Source organism: Carcharodon carcharias, chromosome 7 (assembly GCF_017639515.1).
Source record: "Carcharodon carcharias isolate sCarCar2 chromosome 7, sCarCar2.pri, whole genome shotgun sequence".
Lineage (NCBI taxonomy): Eukaryota > Metazoa > Chordata > Chondrichthyes > Lamniformes > Lamnidae > Carcharodon > Carcharodon carcharias.
In genome coordinates, this window is record NC_054473.1 from 82992149 (window position 1) to 83008832 (window position 16684).

General features: G+C 44.4%; 1 protein-coding gene across 1 annotated transcript in view; it reads right to left on the bottom strand.

The window, feature by feature from the left end:
• Nucleotides 1-16684, bottom strand: part of LOC121280009 (cadherin-related family member 4-like) — an 83616-nt gene that overhangs the window by 14465 nt on the left and 52467 nt on the right. Inside the window, exons 10-12 of the mRNA XM_041191640.1 lie at nt 12357-12566; nt 9693-9838; nt 1130-1271 (exon numbers count right to left, since the gene is read on the bottom strand). Coding sequence (XP_041047574.1) covers nt 1130-1271; nt 9693-9838; nt 12357-12566 — 498 coding nt within the window. The remainder of the gene's footprint in view (nt 1-1129; nt 1272-9692; nt 9839-12356; nt 12567-16684) is intronic.

The following is a 16684-nucleotide window of genomic DNA, read 5'->3' on the forward strand; positions in this document are numbered from 1 at the left end:
GGCCAGAGCCAAAGCAGTACAGGACTTGTGAAGTGTAGTCACTATTGTAATGTAGTTAAACATGGCAGCCAATTTCAAAGTCTCACAAACAGCAAAAATAACCAGATAATCCACTCTGGATGTTAACAAGACATAGTACAAAGCTGGGGAAGGAGACTGGGGGTGTGCAGCAGAGTTCCGGGTTTCTCTGCATGCCCCGGAGTTTTAATTCCACAGCGTGCGTCTTTTCTCCTCGACAGTTTTCTGACACTGAAGTCAACCTTGGCTCCAGTTCAGTAGGGAGAATTCCGGAGCTGGCTGCAGGAACAGGATAGATATTATTCCAGATCTTGGGATGGGTAAGGATCTGATCCTGGAGGGCAGGGGAGTCAGACCACCAGCCACAGGTTCTTTGTATGGGGGTAGGGGGGAGTGGTTGGGGGGATGTCTGATGGAGTGGGAGCTTGGGAGAAGGCTGGAGGGGAAGCATTTAGTGCTGTAAATGCATTGATCATGTTCCCAAGTTATTCTTGCCTCACTTATGCTGCTGAGTTTCAAGAAGTTTGGGAAATCTGGACAGGTGACTGTTAAACCTACCAAGTGGGTTAAATCAGAGGCTGCCAGCTTCACTGGAATGTTGGAATTGCCATGCTGCCTCCTGGGAGCCCACTGTCCCATCTCTGTTACATTCGGAAGTGAGTAAGTGGGAAGTGGGTTTTAAAATGTTAACATCTGACCATACCCAATGCTTTACTGGGGTTGAAACTCACTCCTCAGCCAGATGGAACTCTCCACTCCACTTCAGATAATACCAGACTATCTTTTACATCCACTTGGCAGGGCCTCAGTTTAACACCTCCTCTGAAAGACAGCACCTCCAACACGGCAGCACTCCCTCAGTACTGCACTGGAGTGTCAGTCTGGATTTTGTGCTCAAGTCTCTGGAGTGGGACTTCAATCCATAACCTTCTGAGCAAAGTGCCATCAACTGATACCTCAGCTCCCCAACACTAAATTCGATGGTTCCCTGTGCTCAAACAGATTGTAGCATTTCTCCAGCCCAAAGGAATTACTAAAATATAACTGCAGCATTGTAGAATCGTCAGGTTCTTATACTTATAAAGTCTCATTGTAGATAAACAGATCTTACCACCAACGATTCTGTAGGTGAGAAGCTCAGAGTCTTTGTCAGTACAAACCAGAGTAACGATGGGGATACTGTCTGCGCATGTAGAGTAGATTGTTTCCGTGTAGAAAGGGGGGTTAGATATGGGAGGAACATCGTTTACATTCTGTAAGTAAAGATTGCACCAATCAGAACAGACCTGCCATTCCCACATTGAATCACTTGGAGCTTGTGGAAGTGCCACATTGCTTGGGAAAGGTCCATGTTTCATTCCTGTCACATGTTGATCTCAGTTGGGAGTGGGAGAGAATGTTCAGTGTGGATGCAGCACCCACATGACAGGAAAGGAAAAATCAAACATGGATCCACCTGTAGTGTCTGTAGGTATCACTTTCAGAATCTATGTCATGTGGTTAACTGTTCCTATTGTCAGGAAGATATAATAATTCTTATAATGCTATTGAAATTTATTATAGAGTAATAGTGGGGCCTGTGTGCTTGTGTGTGTGTGTATTAAATTAAAGGCAGCTGGTCTGAAGGCTTTGATGTATTGCAAGATCAGCTAGGTTTTTTAAATTAATTCACGGGATGTGGGCTTCGCTGGCTGAGCCAGCATTTATTGCCCATCCCTAGTTGGCCTTGAGAAGGTGGTGGTTAGCTGCCTTCTTGAACCGCTGCAGTCCATGTGGTGTAGGTACACCCACAGTGCTGCTAAGGAGGGAGTTCCAGGATTTTGACCCAGTGACAGTGAAAGAACGGCGATATATTTCCAAGTCAGGATGGTGAGTGACTTGGAGGGGAACTTCCAAGTGGTGGTGTTCCTATCTGCTGCCCTTGTCCTTCTAGATGGTAGTGGTCATGGGTTTGGAAGGTGCTGTCTAAGGAGCCTTGGTGAATTCCTGCAGTGCATCTTGTAGATGGTACACAGTGCTGCTGCTGTACGTTGGTGGTGGAGGGAGTGAATGTTTGTGGATGGGGTGCTAATCAAGCAGGCTGCTTTGTCCTGGATGGTGTCAAGCTTCTTGAGTGTTCTGGGAGCTGCAATCATTCAGGCAAGTGGGGAGTATTCCATCACATTCCTTATTTTGTGCCTTGTAGATGGTGGACAGGCTTTGGGGAGTCAGGAGGTGAGTTACTCATTGCACAATTCCTAGCCTCTGATCTGCTCTTGTAGCCACAGTATTTATATGGCTAGTCTGTTCAGTTTCTGGTCAATGGTAAGCCCCAGGGTGTTGATAGTGAGGGAAGGGATGATGGTTGGATTCTTGGATTCTCTCTTGTTGGAGATATGTGGCACCAATGTTACTTGCCACTTGTCAGCCTAAACCAAGATATAGTCCAGGTCTTGCTGCATTTGGACATGGACTGCTTCAGTTTCTGAGGAGTTGCGAATGGTGTTGAACATTGTGCAATCATCAGCAAACATCCCCACTTCTGACCTTATGATGGAAGGAAGTTCATTGAAGAAGCAGCTGAAGATGATTGGGCCGAGGACACTACCCTGAGGAACTCCTGCAGTGAAATTGTAAGTAGGCAGACATAGGTCTAAAGATAACATTTACGTATTTAAATAAAACAGACTAGCTTGAATTCAAAAGAGGGTGTGAAATGTTTCACCTAGCCAGGAGAAGTCAGAGACAGTGGGCAGAATTTAGCCCTTATTGTGGAGGATGGCAGGGGCAGTCAGAAGCCAACTGCCACCCGCGATCGAGGCCAGAAGATGATTTGACGCTGGCGGGCCAATTAAGTCCCACCCAGCATGAAATGTGAGCAGCAGTGCTCAGTGCTGCCTGTGTGGGGTGGGGGAGTGGGCGGTGGGGTGGAGGGTGGGGGGGTGGGGAAGAGGGTGAGCGTGGCGAGCGTGAACTTTACGCATGCCCACGAATGTGCGCTTGAGAATCTCCCTGAGGCACAGAGCTACCTCAGAGAGATGAAGAGCTTTCAAAAAAATTGACAAGTGTTATAAAACATGTCCCTTCATGTGACTGTCACATGAGCAGGATCATGTTACTAATTAAATTTTAATTTTTTTATTTTACGTTTATTTGCTTTTAGAAATGTTATCCCGCCCGTGGATGAGGTTTCCTAAAAAGTGCAAAGGCTGCTTGGCCTTATCACCTGCCGCCAACCGTAAGGAATCCCAGGAATCTAAAGCCCTCCCTCCTGCACCATCTTTCCAGCCACGCATTCATCTACCTTATCTCTCCACAGATGCTGTTATACCTGCTGAGTTTTTCCAGCATTTTCTGTTTTTATTTCATTTTACGCTCAAGTAGGTCAGGCGCACGCATGCTTGCCAAGGTAAAAATTTTGCCTGGTGTGTTTATTTTTCCCTAAGATTACTGATAAAATTGGTACAATGAGAGATTTTTCATTGCCAGAGAGGTAATGTCCAAAGACATAGTGAAACAATGGGAATTTGCATTCAAAGGGGAAAATATGGATCAAGGAGTGAAAGCTGTGTATAAGGGCAGACATTCTAAGATGTAACAAGGGTGAAATGTCTCCAGCATCTAAGCCTCAAGCTGCTGTCCACAAAGAACTGAAATTAAGAAAACTCACTTGGATTTGGCTTGTTCAGGGTATCGTGTTTCTTTGCCTGGGTCTTTTAAAATCTATGTGTCTTACAATTGCCTTAATGAAAATGTAACAGGGAGTTAGATTAACTAGGGGTATAGTAGTAATGTGTAGATTTATGTATGTACTTGAAATCATTTTGTCTATTAATAAAGGTTTAATTTAGTTTTGTATAAGATTTGATGGTCCTATTACTGCTAAACTCAAGGCATGCATCTCAAAGTTTATACAAATTGCAAAACCGTTGTGGCAGTTGTTTCAAGTTTCCCTTTGGGATTTGAGCAGTTCAGCATTTACCATCGGCTGTGCCGTAACACTATATTGCGACAGTATATGAAGGTGGTGAGCACTGTTCATTCTTCTTGGGTTGGGTGGGGGTGAGGAGGGGGGGTAGGGGGGGTGGCGGAAGCGTGGTAAGGTGTTTGGTTGTGTATGTTTGAAAGCACTAATTCACTGAATCACAGAATCGTAACGGTACAGAAGGAGGCCATTTGGCCCATCATGTCTACACCGGCTCTCCAAATGCGCATTATGGTCTAATGCCATTGCCCTGGCATTTCCCTGTACCCATTAACATTGTTTCTATTCAAATAATTATCTGATGTTCTCTTGATTGAACCTGACTCCATCACACTTCCAGGCAGTGCATTCCAGGCCCGAACCATTCATGTGAAAAAGTTTTTTCTCATATCACACTTGATTCTTTTGCAAATCATTTTAAATCTGTATCATCTCGTTCTTGATCCTCTTACGAGTGGGAACAGCTTCTCTCTATCTATCTATCCAGCCCCCTCATGATTTTGAGCACCTCTATCAAATCTCCTCTTAGCCTTCTCCTCTCCAAGGAGAACAGTCCCAACCTCTCCAATCTATCATCAGAGCTGAAGCTTCTCATCCCTGGAACCATTCTTCTAAATCTCCTCTGCACTCTCTCCAATGTGTCCACATCTTTCCTATAACACGGTGCCCAGAACTGTTCACAATACTCCAGCTGAGGTCTAACGAGTGTCTTATGTAAATTCAGCATAACCTCCCTGTTCTTGTACTCTATGCTCCTATTAATGAAGCCCAGATACTATATGTTTTATTAACTGCTCTCTCCACCTGCCCTGCCACCTTCAATGATCTATGCACATATACAACCAAGCCTTTCTGCTCTTGCACCCTCTTCAAAATTTCATCCCTTACTTTATATTGTCTGTCCATGTTCTTCCTGTAAAAATGCATCACCTCACACTTCTCCACTTCTTGAGCTTCATCTGCCACCTCTCTGCCCACTCCACCAACTTGTCTATGTCCTCTTGAAGTTCTACACCATCCTTCTTGCAGTTCACAACACTCCCAAGCTTCATGTCATGCGCAAACTTTGAATTTGTCCCCTGCAACAAGATCTAGATCATTAATATATATCAAGTAAAGCAAGGGTCCCAATACCGACCCCTGGGGAACTGCGCTACAAACCTTCCTCCAGCCTAAAAAATATCCATTGACCATTACTCTCTTCTTCCAATTTTTCAGCCGATTTTCTATCCACGTTGCTACTGTCCCTTTTATTCCATGAGCAATAACTTTTCACACAAGTCTGTTGTGCGGCACTGTGTCAAATGCCTTTTGAAAGTCTATGTACACCACATCAACAGCCTTACCCTCATTGACCTTTTCTGCTACCTCTTCAAAAAACTCCAGCAAGTTATTTAAACATGATTTCCCCTTTAGAAATCCATGCTGGCTCTTCCTTATCAACCCATGTGACTACTAATTCTATTCCAAATAATTGTTTCTAGAATCTTGCTGACCACTGAAATTAAAAGACTGGTCTGTAATTGCTGAGCTTATCCTTACTACCTTTTAATGAAAGGGCTTAATGTTTGCAATTCCCCAGTCCTCTGGCACCATCCCTTAGCCTAGAGAAGACTAAAGATTATGGCCAGTGCCCCTGCAATTTCAACTCTCACTTCCTTCAATATATCTTCGGATGCATCTCATCCGGTCCCGGTGCCTTGACAACTTTAAGTACCGACAGTATTCAACACTTCCTCCTTATCAATTTTGAACCCTTCTAGTGACAGAGTTTCCTCATCTGTCACCATGGCCTGGGTAGCATCTACTTCCTTGGTAAAGACAGATGCAACGTATTCATTTAATACCTCAGCCATGGCCCCTTTGTCCATGTGTAGATTCCCTTTTAGGTCCCTAATTGGCCCTACTACTCCTTTTACCACCCTTTTACTATTTATATACCAATAGAAGACTTTGGGATTCCCGTTTATGTTGGCTGCCAGTCTTTTCTCATAATCCCTCTTTGCTTCACTAATATGCTTTTTCATCTCCCCTCTGAATCTTCTGTATTCCTCCTGGTTTTCAATTGTATTTTCTACCTGACACCTGTCATAAGTGCACTTTTTCTTCTTTATCTTAATTTCAACTTCCTTTATCATCTAGGGAGCTCTGGATTTATTTGCCCTACCTTTCCCTTTCGATGGAATATACCTTGATTGTGCCTGAACTAATTCTTTTTTGAAGCTAGCCCATTGTTCAGCTTTTCTGCCAATTTCCTGTTTTCCAGTTTTTCCTGCCAATCTTTCGTTCCAGTCTATCTGGCCCAGCTCCATTCTTGCCCCATCGAAGTTGGCTTTCGCCCAATTAATTATTCTTACTCTGGATTGCCTATCGTCCTAAAACGTACAATACAATGATCACTGTCTCCTAAATGTTTCCCCACTGACAGCTGATCTACTTGGCCCACCCCATTTCCAAGAACCATGTCCAACAGTGCATCTTTTCTTGTTGGATAGGACACATACTGCTGTAGAAAATTCTCCTGAACACAATCTAAGAACTTTTGCCCCCCTCTGCCTTTTACACTACTACTGTCCCAGTCTACATTCGGGTAATTAAAGCCCCCCATTATAACTACTCTATAATGCTTGCATCTCTCTGTAATTTCTGTGTAGATTTGTTCTTCTACGTCCTTCTCACTATTTGGCAGTCTACAGACTACACCGAGCAATGTAATTGCACCATTTTTGTTCCTTAACCAAATTGATTCTGTCCTTGAACCCTCTGGGACATCCTCTTTCTCCAGCACTGCAATGCTCTCCTTAACAAATACCACCACTCCTCCTCCTTTCCTATCTCTTCTGAATATCTTGTACCCAGAAATATTTAACATCCAGTTCTGCCCTTCCTTGAGCCAGGTCTCTGTTATCACCACAACATCATATTTCCACATGACAATGTGCACCTGTAACTCCTCAATCTTATTTACTATACCCCGTGCATTTACATACATGCATAGTAACCCTGATCTAGATTTTGTTACTTTCTCCCTTGCCCCTTTACCTATTAACTGACTTTTCTCTATACCAGTGCTATCTGTCTCTCCCAGTATTTTGTGCACCCTGGCATTCCTCTCTAACATTTTTTCTTGGTTCCGACACCCCTGCCAAGTTAGTTTAAAGCGTCCCAACAGCACTAGCAAGGAACTCAGTCCCAGCTCTGTTCAGGCATAATCTGTTTGGCTTGTACAGGTACCATCTCCCCCATAGCCAGCCCCAGTGTCCCAGGAACCTAAAGCCCTCCCTCCTGCACCATCTTTCCAGCCATGTATTTATCTGTCTTTTCCTCCTATTTCTGTACTCACTGGCACGTGGCACTGGGAGTAATCTGGAGATTACTACATTCGAGGTCCTGCTCACTAATTTTCTACCCAGCTCCCTAAATGCTGAATCCAGGACCACATCCCCCTTCCAACTAAGCCATTGTTATCAATGTGGACCACGAACTCTGGCTGTTCACCCTTCCCCAGAGTACATCCTGCAGCCACTCTGTGACATCCTTGACCCTGGCACCAGGGAGACAACACCATCCTGGATTTAAACCCAGATTTAACATGGTTTAAACGTTGGATTTCACCCTTAAACTCCCTCATTCACCAAACTCCAACTGAAGCTCTCTACTACAGCCAAACACAGCACTCCAATGCAGTTTCTCCCACTCTCCGTGGTCTTTTCAAACTGAAGTCCTCACCGCTCTCCGCGCCGTTTTCAAACTGAAGTCCTCACCGGTCTCCATGTCCTTTTTTAAACTGAAGTCCTCACCGCTCTCTGCGCTGTTTTCAAACTGAGGTCTTTCCCACTCTCCGCATCCTTTTCAAATTGAATTCCCCGCTGTTCTCCATGTTGTTTTAAACTGACATCCCCGCCGCCCTCTACATCCTTTTTAAACTGAGGTCTCTCCCATCTCCGCGCCCTTTTTAAACTGAGGTCTGTCCCTCTCTCCGTGCCCTTTTTAAATTGAGGATCTCTCCCACTCTCCACGCCCTTTTTAAAGTGAGATTTCTCCCACTCTCCGTGCCATTTTTTAACTAAGGTCTCACCCACTCTCCGCGCCCTTTTTAAACTGAGGTCTCTCCCACTCTTCGCATCATTTTTAAACTGAGGTCTCTTCCGCTTTCCGTGCCGTTTTTAAACTGAAGTCTCTCCCGCTCTCCGCGCCCTTTCTAATCTGAAGTCTCTCCCGCTCTCCATGTCCTTTACAAACTGAAGTCTCTCATGCTCTCCACGCCCTTTTCAAACTCAAACTCATCTGTTGTGTGTCATCTTTTTGGCTCTGACCAAACTGTCTTCAAAGCCACCTACAAAAAATGGTGTTCTGTGTTCTTCTTGGAAAGGTATGAACCCAACACCATCTCCCCATCCAATAACTCCTGGCTGGAAAACTGGGATCCACACATGAGTAATGTCCCAAGTAACAAGGTGTTAGAAACAACCAATACTTGTGGAACTTCATCCCAACACAGGGCAAGGCCGTCAGGGACAAAGAGCAAAAACCTGATGGTAAGATCTGGGAGTGGCAACTCACTCATTAGGATCCAGGTCTTTAGCGACAGACATTCGCAGGTTTAAATCCCTGTGTGGAACGCTACCCTGTGTCTGTCTGAGTTAGCCTGAAATAATAGGTAAATAGAGCATAGAAATAAGGGGAGGCCATTCAGGCCTCAAATCTACTCCACCATTCAGTTAGATCACGGTTCATCTGTACTTGACTGTACTTAGCGAACTTGGACCTGTATCCCTTGACAACATTTCCAAACAAAGATCCATCAATGTAATCTTGAAAATTTCATATGACTCCCTGGATCCATTTGGGGCAGAAAGCACCTGGTTCTCATAACCCTCTGTTCAATAAGGTGCTTCCCTTTTTCACTGCTGAAGAGCTTTGTTCTAATTTTAAGGTTCTTTTTCACTGCTGAAGAGCTTTGTTCTAATTTTAAGGTTATGTCCCCTTGTTCTGGATTCTGCCAGCAGAGGGGAATGGTTTATATCTCGCTCTACCCCCTTGAGTCCTTTAAAAATCTTAAACCTTTCAATTAGATCACTCTTTACTCTTCTTACTCAAGGGAATACAAGCTGAATCTATGGGAACCCAGTTTCATTTACAGATCCAGAATATCTCCATTATCCTGGGTTCATTTAAATCTCATCAACTAACGTTCCATCTGGAATGGGTGGGAAGTGGAGGGAAATCGTTAACATCCGGTAGGTGGTGGCATTGGCTGATTCGTGGTGGCCTTGTGTCCCAAATGGGGAACGGGTGAGTTTGCAGCAGGGAATAATTGTTCTTTTCCACCTCTCTTTCTGGGCCCAACCTGAACAATAAAAATAAAATGAACTTGCCCCGGGGCCTCCTCTTGCTGCTGCTTCACCTAGAAGGGAAATCGCTCAAGCTTCCAGTTCAAATTACAGCCGAGGCATTAGGACCTGACATTCATATGTAAAGAAGGGTCCTCCGAGTTCAAACTAGAGCAGGTAAAAATCTGGAAGGGGCTGTGCATTGCTGGTAACTTTCCAGCAGGTCAATTACCCTGTTTATTTCAACTGCCCTCCCACTCGGTTTGCACTTCCTCTGTGTCACACCCCGACTCTTGTCTTCTCTTGTAGATTGACACGCTTAATGTAACAGGCCAAAATGTCATTCTGCGACACGTAGCCAGTGCTCTCTGTCATACCTCAACTTTGATAGTGTACTGAGCGTAGGTGGTACTTTGCTGGGAGCTATCAAATATCACATTGTAGTTCATGTCCACAGCCTGGATTGTTAGTGTGTAGGTGTCAATCCTTTCAAAGTCAAGCAGAACCAAAATGTCGATTTGACCTGGGGAAATAATGATCAGAAACTGAATCAGGAGACAACTGAAGTGTGAAACTGTGGAGATTATAAAATACTAAGTAATTGCATAGGAAATATAAATCCATAAGACTAGGAATATTCGACAAATGACTGGGAGGCTGTTAAGAGGCAGAAAAGTGGAGTGAGGCCATGCTCAGATTAACCATGATCTTATAGAATGGTGGAGCAGAATGGAGGGGCCAAATAGCCTACTGCTGTTCCTACTTCTTATGATTTTATGGAACACAGGAACAGGAGTCAGCCATTCAGCTCCTCAAACCTGTTCCATCATTCAACAATATCATGGCACCTCAACTCCATTAATCCACCTTAGCTCCGGAAATTACAGGTTTCTATTAAACTTAATGCAAAAAAAAATGCTTCCTGATTTCACTCCACAATGCCTTAGCTCTAATTTTAAGATTTGCCTTCTTGTTTTTAATTCTCCCACCAGAGGAAACAGTTTCTCTATATCTATCCAATCAAATCCTTTTAACATTTTAAGCTTCTCAATCAGATCGAGTCAAGCTTGTATGATGTAGGTGTACAATGTAGGGGTACGATGTAGGGAAGTGAGAGATTATTCACTTTGGTCATAAGAATAGAAAAGCAGAATATTTTGTATAAGGTGTGAATCTTCTAAGTGCTAATATTCTGAGGATAAAAGCAGAATACTGCGGGTGCTGGAAATCTGAAATAAAAACAGAAAGTGCTGAAAATACTCAGCAGGTATGGCAGTATTTGCGGACAAATAAACAGAATTAACACTTCGAGTCAAATAGGACTCTTTCTTGAAGGGAAGAAGAGTTAAATTCAATTTGAAATGTTAATTCTGTTCCTCTCTTCATAGATGCTGCTAGACCTGCTAAGTATTTTCAGAGCTTTCTGTTTTTATTTCAGATGTTCAGATGGACTTGGGTGCACTCATATGTAAAACGCAGAAAGTTAGGATGCAGGTACAGCAAGCAATTAAGAAGGTAATTTGTTTGTTGGTCTTTATTGCAAGGGCATTAGAGTACAAGAAAAGGAAGACTGACTACAATTGTATAGGTCTTTGGTGAGACCACATCTGGGATATACTCTGCAGTTTTGGTCTCCATATCTAAGGGAGGATATATTTGCACTGGGGGTAACACAGCAAAGGTTCACTAAATTGGTTCCTGTGATGAGAGGGTTGTCCTCAGATGAGAGGCTAAGTAAACTGGGCCTATATTCTCTGGAGTTTAGAAGTTTGAGAGGTGTCCTCATTGAAACATATAAGATTATGAAGGGAGTTGACAGGGTAGACACAGAGACTGTTTTCCGGCTGGGGAATCTGGAACATGGGGCCACGGTCTCAGGATAAGGGGCTGATCATTTAGGACTGAGACGAGGAGAAATTTCTTCACTCAAGGAGTTTCGAATCTTTGGAATTCTTTACCCCAGAGGGTTAAGGATGCTCCATCATTGAATATATTTAAGGCTCGGATAGACAGATTTTTGGCCTCTCAGGGAATCCAGGGATATGGGGAACAGGCAGGAAAATGGAGTTGAGGCAGATCATCAGCCACGATCATGTTGAATGGGCCACGTAGTCTACACTTGCTTCTAATTCTTATGTTCTTATACAACCTGTCCTTATTGCTTAACCCTGTAAGTTTCAATTTAATTCTAAGTTAAACTATGAGAGTAAATTAAAGAGGCATTGAGTCAAATTAGTGAAATATATGTGAGGCTGATGTCAAGATTATTCCTCACACAGAGAGTGACCAACATGTGGATTGGACTTCAAGATAGAGCAGAGTAAACAGGAACCCTAGATTCATTTAGGGAACAGCTGAATTATATATTGGGGAGATTATAGGTTTCCTGTGGTTTGATGAGCTACAATCAAATGTCATCCTTGGCTAAGTGGGCTGCACTTTTGTCTCTGAATCAATAAGTTGCGGGTTCAAGCAATATTCCAGAAACCTGAGCACAAAATTTAGGTTGTAACTTCAATGTTCCTTTTGAATCAAATGTTAAACCAGAACCTTTTGACCCTCTCAGCTGGATATAAAAGATGCATTGCCCAGATTCCAAGAAGAAGAGGGGACTGGTGTCCTGGTCAATATTTATCCCTCAAGCAATATCACTCAAACAGGTTATCTGATCAATTATTACACTGTTTGTGGGAGCTTGCTGTGTGCATATCATTTATCGCATTTCCTACATTGTAACAGTGACTATGGCCAGGATTTTCCAGTCCCGCCAGCAGCGGAAAATCCCACCCTACAATTCCAAAGTCCCTCACTTACTGTGAGAGATGTTATATCAATGCAGGTCCTTCCCTTTCACATTGACCTTAGTTATTTTTATCCTGTGATCATGTAGCAGTGTGATCACTCAATACTCCTCCCAGCATCCTATCCAGTTCTTTTAACCTACCACCCCCTGCCACACTCGGTTCCAGTCATCAGTCCAGCCGGTGCCTTGAACTGACTCAGTATCTCCCAGTCACTCCATCAACATGAAGAACACGAACCAGTATATGGGTGAATGTAGAAGGTTGGTGGAGCATGTCCAACAATGGAGAAACGCATATTGTTATAGACCCAGTCAGCATCTGTAGCATTCACTGTGCCCACCCGTGTGTTCACTGGACTGTTTTCTGGAACCGAGAAGGTTTTGATGCCATGAAAGACAGGGGGAAACTCATTGACTTGAGTGACAGTCACCAGCATCGAGACAGTCGCTGAAAACAAATTAGAAAACTAGAGATTAGAAAGGAGGTATAGCAAACCCCTTTACTCAGCACCACCTACAATAAGAAATCCAAACCTCTCCACTGGTATTTGCCTTCTTGAAGCTGCAAGAAATATAAAACCAGAAGTACAAGCTTCTACAAGTAAATAAAAAGGAAGAGACTAGCTAAAGTCAGGTTTGGTCTCTTAGAGGATGAGACTGGGGAAACAAGGAAATGGCTAAGATTCAAATATTTTGTATTCATCTTCATGTTAGAAGAGACCAAAAACACCCCAATAATACTAGAAAATCAGGACAAAAGGGGAGGTAGGAATTTAAAGCAATCATTATCACTAGAGAAAAATTACCAGGAAAACTAATGGAGTTAAAAGCTGACAAGTTCCCTGGACATGACGGCCTGCATCCTTGGGCCTTAAGAGATGGTCTGCATCCTTGGCTGCAGAGATAGTGAATGCATTGATTGTATTCTTCCAAGATTCCCTAAAGCCCAATGAATTGGAAAAACTGAAAACATAACTCCTTTATTCCAGAAAGGAGACTGACAGAAAGCAGGAAAGACAGAAAGCAGGAAACTAAACTTAGGCCGGTTAGTCTAACATCTGTCACTGGAAAATGCTGGAATCCATTATTAAGGAGGTAATAGCAGGACATTTAGAAAATCACAATACAATCAGGCAGAGATAAATGATTATGTAAAAAGGAAATTGCGTTAGCAAATTTATTAGAGTTAAAAACAAAAAAACTGCGGATGCTGAGAATTTATTAGAGTGCTTTGAGGATATAACAAACAGGGGCCGGAATTCTCCCATGTCCCCCCCGGCAGGATCAATTGTGGGTGGGGAGCGGGAGGGTGGGGGGGTGGTATGTAAGGCCAAAAAATCAATTTCACGCCTGTGTGAATTATCAGTGGGCTCTTCTGATATTACCCACCATGGTGGATCAGGAATCCTACTGGACGCCGGATGAACACAATTTGCATCCCGGTAATGGGACGCAAATGAAGGCCCAACTGGAATCACACACCCCATGCCTGATTCTCCACTTTGCCAGCAGGAAAACACACTGGACCCAGAACAACTCTGAATAAGTGTGACGTGGAGAAATTGGGACTTACCTTTAGGGCCTTGCTCAGAGTGCAGACATCCGAGGAGAATAAGAAGCTGGAGGCCGACAACTACCGGACACTGGAGGAACACTTGGGCATCACATGCTGAGTGGATCTTCATGCACACAGCTCCACTGCGAAGCAGCTCTCGCAAGGTGGGAGTTCTCCACACAGCAGCTTTGACTTTGCTGATGCTTTGGATCAGGAGGAAGGGCAGGGCAAGGAAGGACTGAAGCTGCAGGAAGGTGTATGGGGTTGGGGTGGAATGTCCTGGTGAACATGCAAGGGAGGGGTCCGTGGAATCAATGACTGCCTCATGGGTGGGTGTGGTAGGAGGTGATGGTTAGAGTGTCAGGGGACAGAGGGGGTGAGTAGGGTGGGAGGGGGTGAGGATGCATCTGTAGAATGGGCAGCATGGTGGTTGGTGGGGACACAGAGGCAAATGCAGACGTTGGAGGTGGGAAGGAGGAGGCCAGGGATTTCAAACAATGATGGGGTAGGGTTCTCAGGAAGGTAGGGAACATTCACGTTCACCTGGACATCCTGGAAAGACAAGGACTCCGACTGTAAGGTGACACTGGGGAAGTCGAAGGTTATTCCAGGGGGGGTCTATGGTTATGGGGGAAAGGACATGGGTGACTGAGGGAGGGGAAACGGTGGGGGGATCTTCAGAATCTGACTACTTCCACCCTTGCGATATCGAAAGTGAGTGGAGCCTCGTGTGGGACAGTCACAGGTGCTGCATGGGAGTGTGATCTGTGGGTGGCAGAGATGCAGGTCAGCTCAGATGGACAACTGAAAGCAAACCCCAGCAGGTAGCATTGAAAATGCTCGGGACATTGAGATGAGTGTGATGGATGAAGGATCCGCGTGCATGGGAGAGTGCTTGCACGAGGCTCGGAAAGGCCCTGCCCCACACGTACACTTCTCTCTCCAGATTCACTTGTGATCCAGCTGCATGCAGCTGAACTGCTAGTGGGATAGGGGTGGATGGAGGGAGGGGTGGAGCTCTCGCGAAGCCTATATAATGACTCTGAATGATAACAGAAGACATTATTAAGTCAGAGTGAATATACTCTTTAGCTAATACAGTGAAGTGTTCACCTGTGAAACCACTTGAGATCAAATTTTCTGGATTTTACAATGCCAACCACTTCTTCTGGGTGCTGCCCTGACATCCGCAGCAGGGATGGAGGCAGTCTGTGGAGTTGTCTGCCCTGTTGCCTTTGGTGTGCGCCTCTGGAGAGCTGAGACCTTGAGGGCCCCGGTTTACTTTGGCTGTCCTCCTGTAGGCCAGCTGCACCCTCTGCAGTGACTGAGGACAAGGTTGAAGGGGTCACAGGCAAAGGGGACTTGGAGGGAGCTGAGAATCCTCAGATTCCTGAGTGGATGGTCCAGGTCTGTCCAGTTACCGCTCCTCCTCCCTTTGGGTGCCTGGTGGCCCCGGCCTGACTCCTGGAGGGGAAGGAGCTGCTGGAAGGACATCGAGGTGCCCCGTTTCCCTCTTGCATTGCCTTGTGCATGAATCACAAAAAATTAGCACACTGGCACAGCAACTAATTAGGAAAGCAAATGGAATGTTGGCCTTTATTGGAAGAGCTGTGGGGTATTAAAACAGGGAAGTCTTTCTGCAACTGTACAGGGCATTGATGAGGCTGCTCCTGGTGTACTGTGCACAGTTATGGTCGCCTTTTTAAAGCCTGGATAAACTTGCATTGGAGACAAAACAAAAACAGAATCACCTGGAAAAACTCAGCAGGTCTGGCAGCATCGGCGGAGAAGAAAAGAGTTGACGTTTCGAGTCCTCATGACCCTTCGACAGAACTTGCGTTCGAGTCCAAGAAAGAGTTGAAATATAAGCTGGTTTAAGGTGTGTGTGTGGGGGGCGGTGAGATAGAGAGACAAAGAGGTGGAGGGGGGGGGTTGTGGTTGTAGGGACAAACAAGCAGTGATAGAAGCAGATCATCAAAAGATGTCAACGACAATAGTACAATAGAACACACAGGTGTTAAAATTAAAGTTGGTGATATTATCTAAACGAATGTGCTAATTAAGAATGGATGGTAGGGCACTCAAGGTATAGCACTCAAGGTAGAGCTATACCTTGAGTGCCCTACCATCCATTCTTAATTAGCACATTCGTTTAGATAATATCACCAACTTTAATTTTAACACCTGTGTGTTCTATTGTACTATTGTCATTGACATCTTTTGATGATCTGCTTCTATCACTGCTTGTTTGTCCCTACAACCACAACCCCCCCCCTCCACCTCTTTGTCTCTCTATCTCTCCGCCCCCCACACACACACCTTAAACCAGCTTATATTTCAACTCTTTCTTGGACTCGAACGCAAGTTCTGTTGAAGGGTCATGAGGACTCGAAACGTCAACTCTTTTCTTCTCCGCCGATGCTGCCAGACCTGCTGAGTTTTTCCAGGTAATTCTGTTTTTGTTTTGGATTTCCAGCATCCGCAGTTTTTTTGCTTTTATTATTGCATTGGAGACAGTTCAGGGAAGGTTAACTAGGCTGGTTCCTGGGTTGAAGGGGTTTGTCTCAAGAGGAAAGGTTGAGCAGGTTGGGCCTTTGTTCATTGAAATTTAGAAAAATGAGGGGTGATCTTTTTGAAACATACAACATTCTAAGTATACTTGACAGGGTAGATGCTGAGAGCATGTTTCCCCTTGTGGGGGAATCTAAAACAAAGGGGCATAGTTTCAAAATAGGGGTCTCCCATTTAAGACAGAGAAGAGGAAGAATTTAATCTCTCAGAGGGTAACAAATCTTTGGAATTCTTTACTTCAGAGAGCACAGGAGGCTGGGTTATTGAATATATTCAAGGTGAGATAAAGAGTTTCCTGAATGATAGGGGAATAAAGGGTTATGGGGAACAGGCAGGATGTGGAGTTGAGGCCAAGATCAGGTCAGCTATGATAATATTGAATGGCTCTATGGGACATATGGTCGACTCCTGCTCCTATTTCCTATGTTCATATACTGACT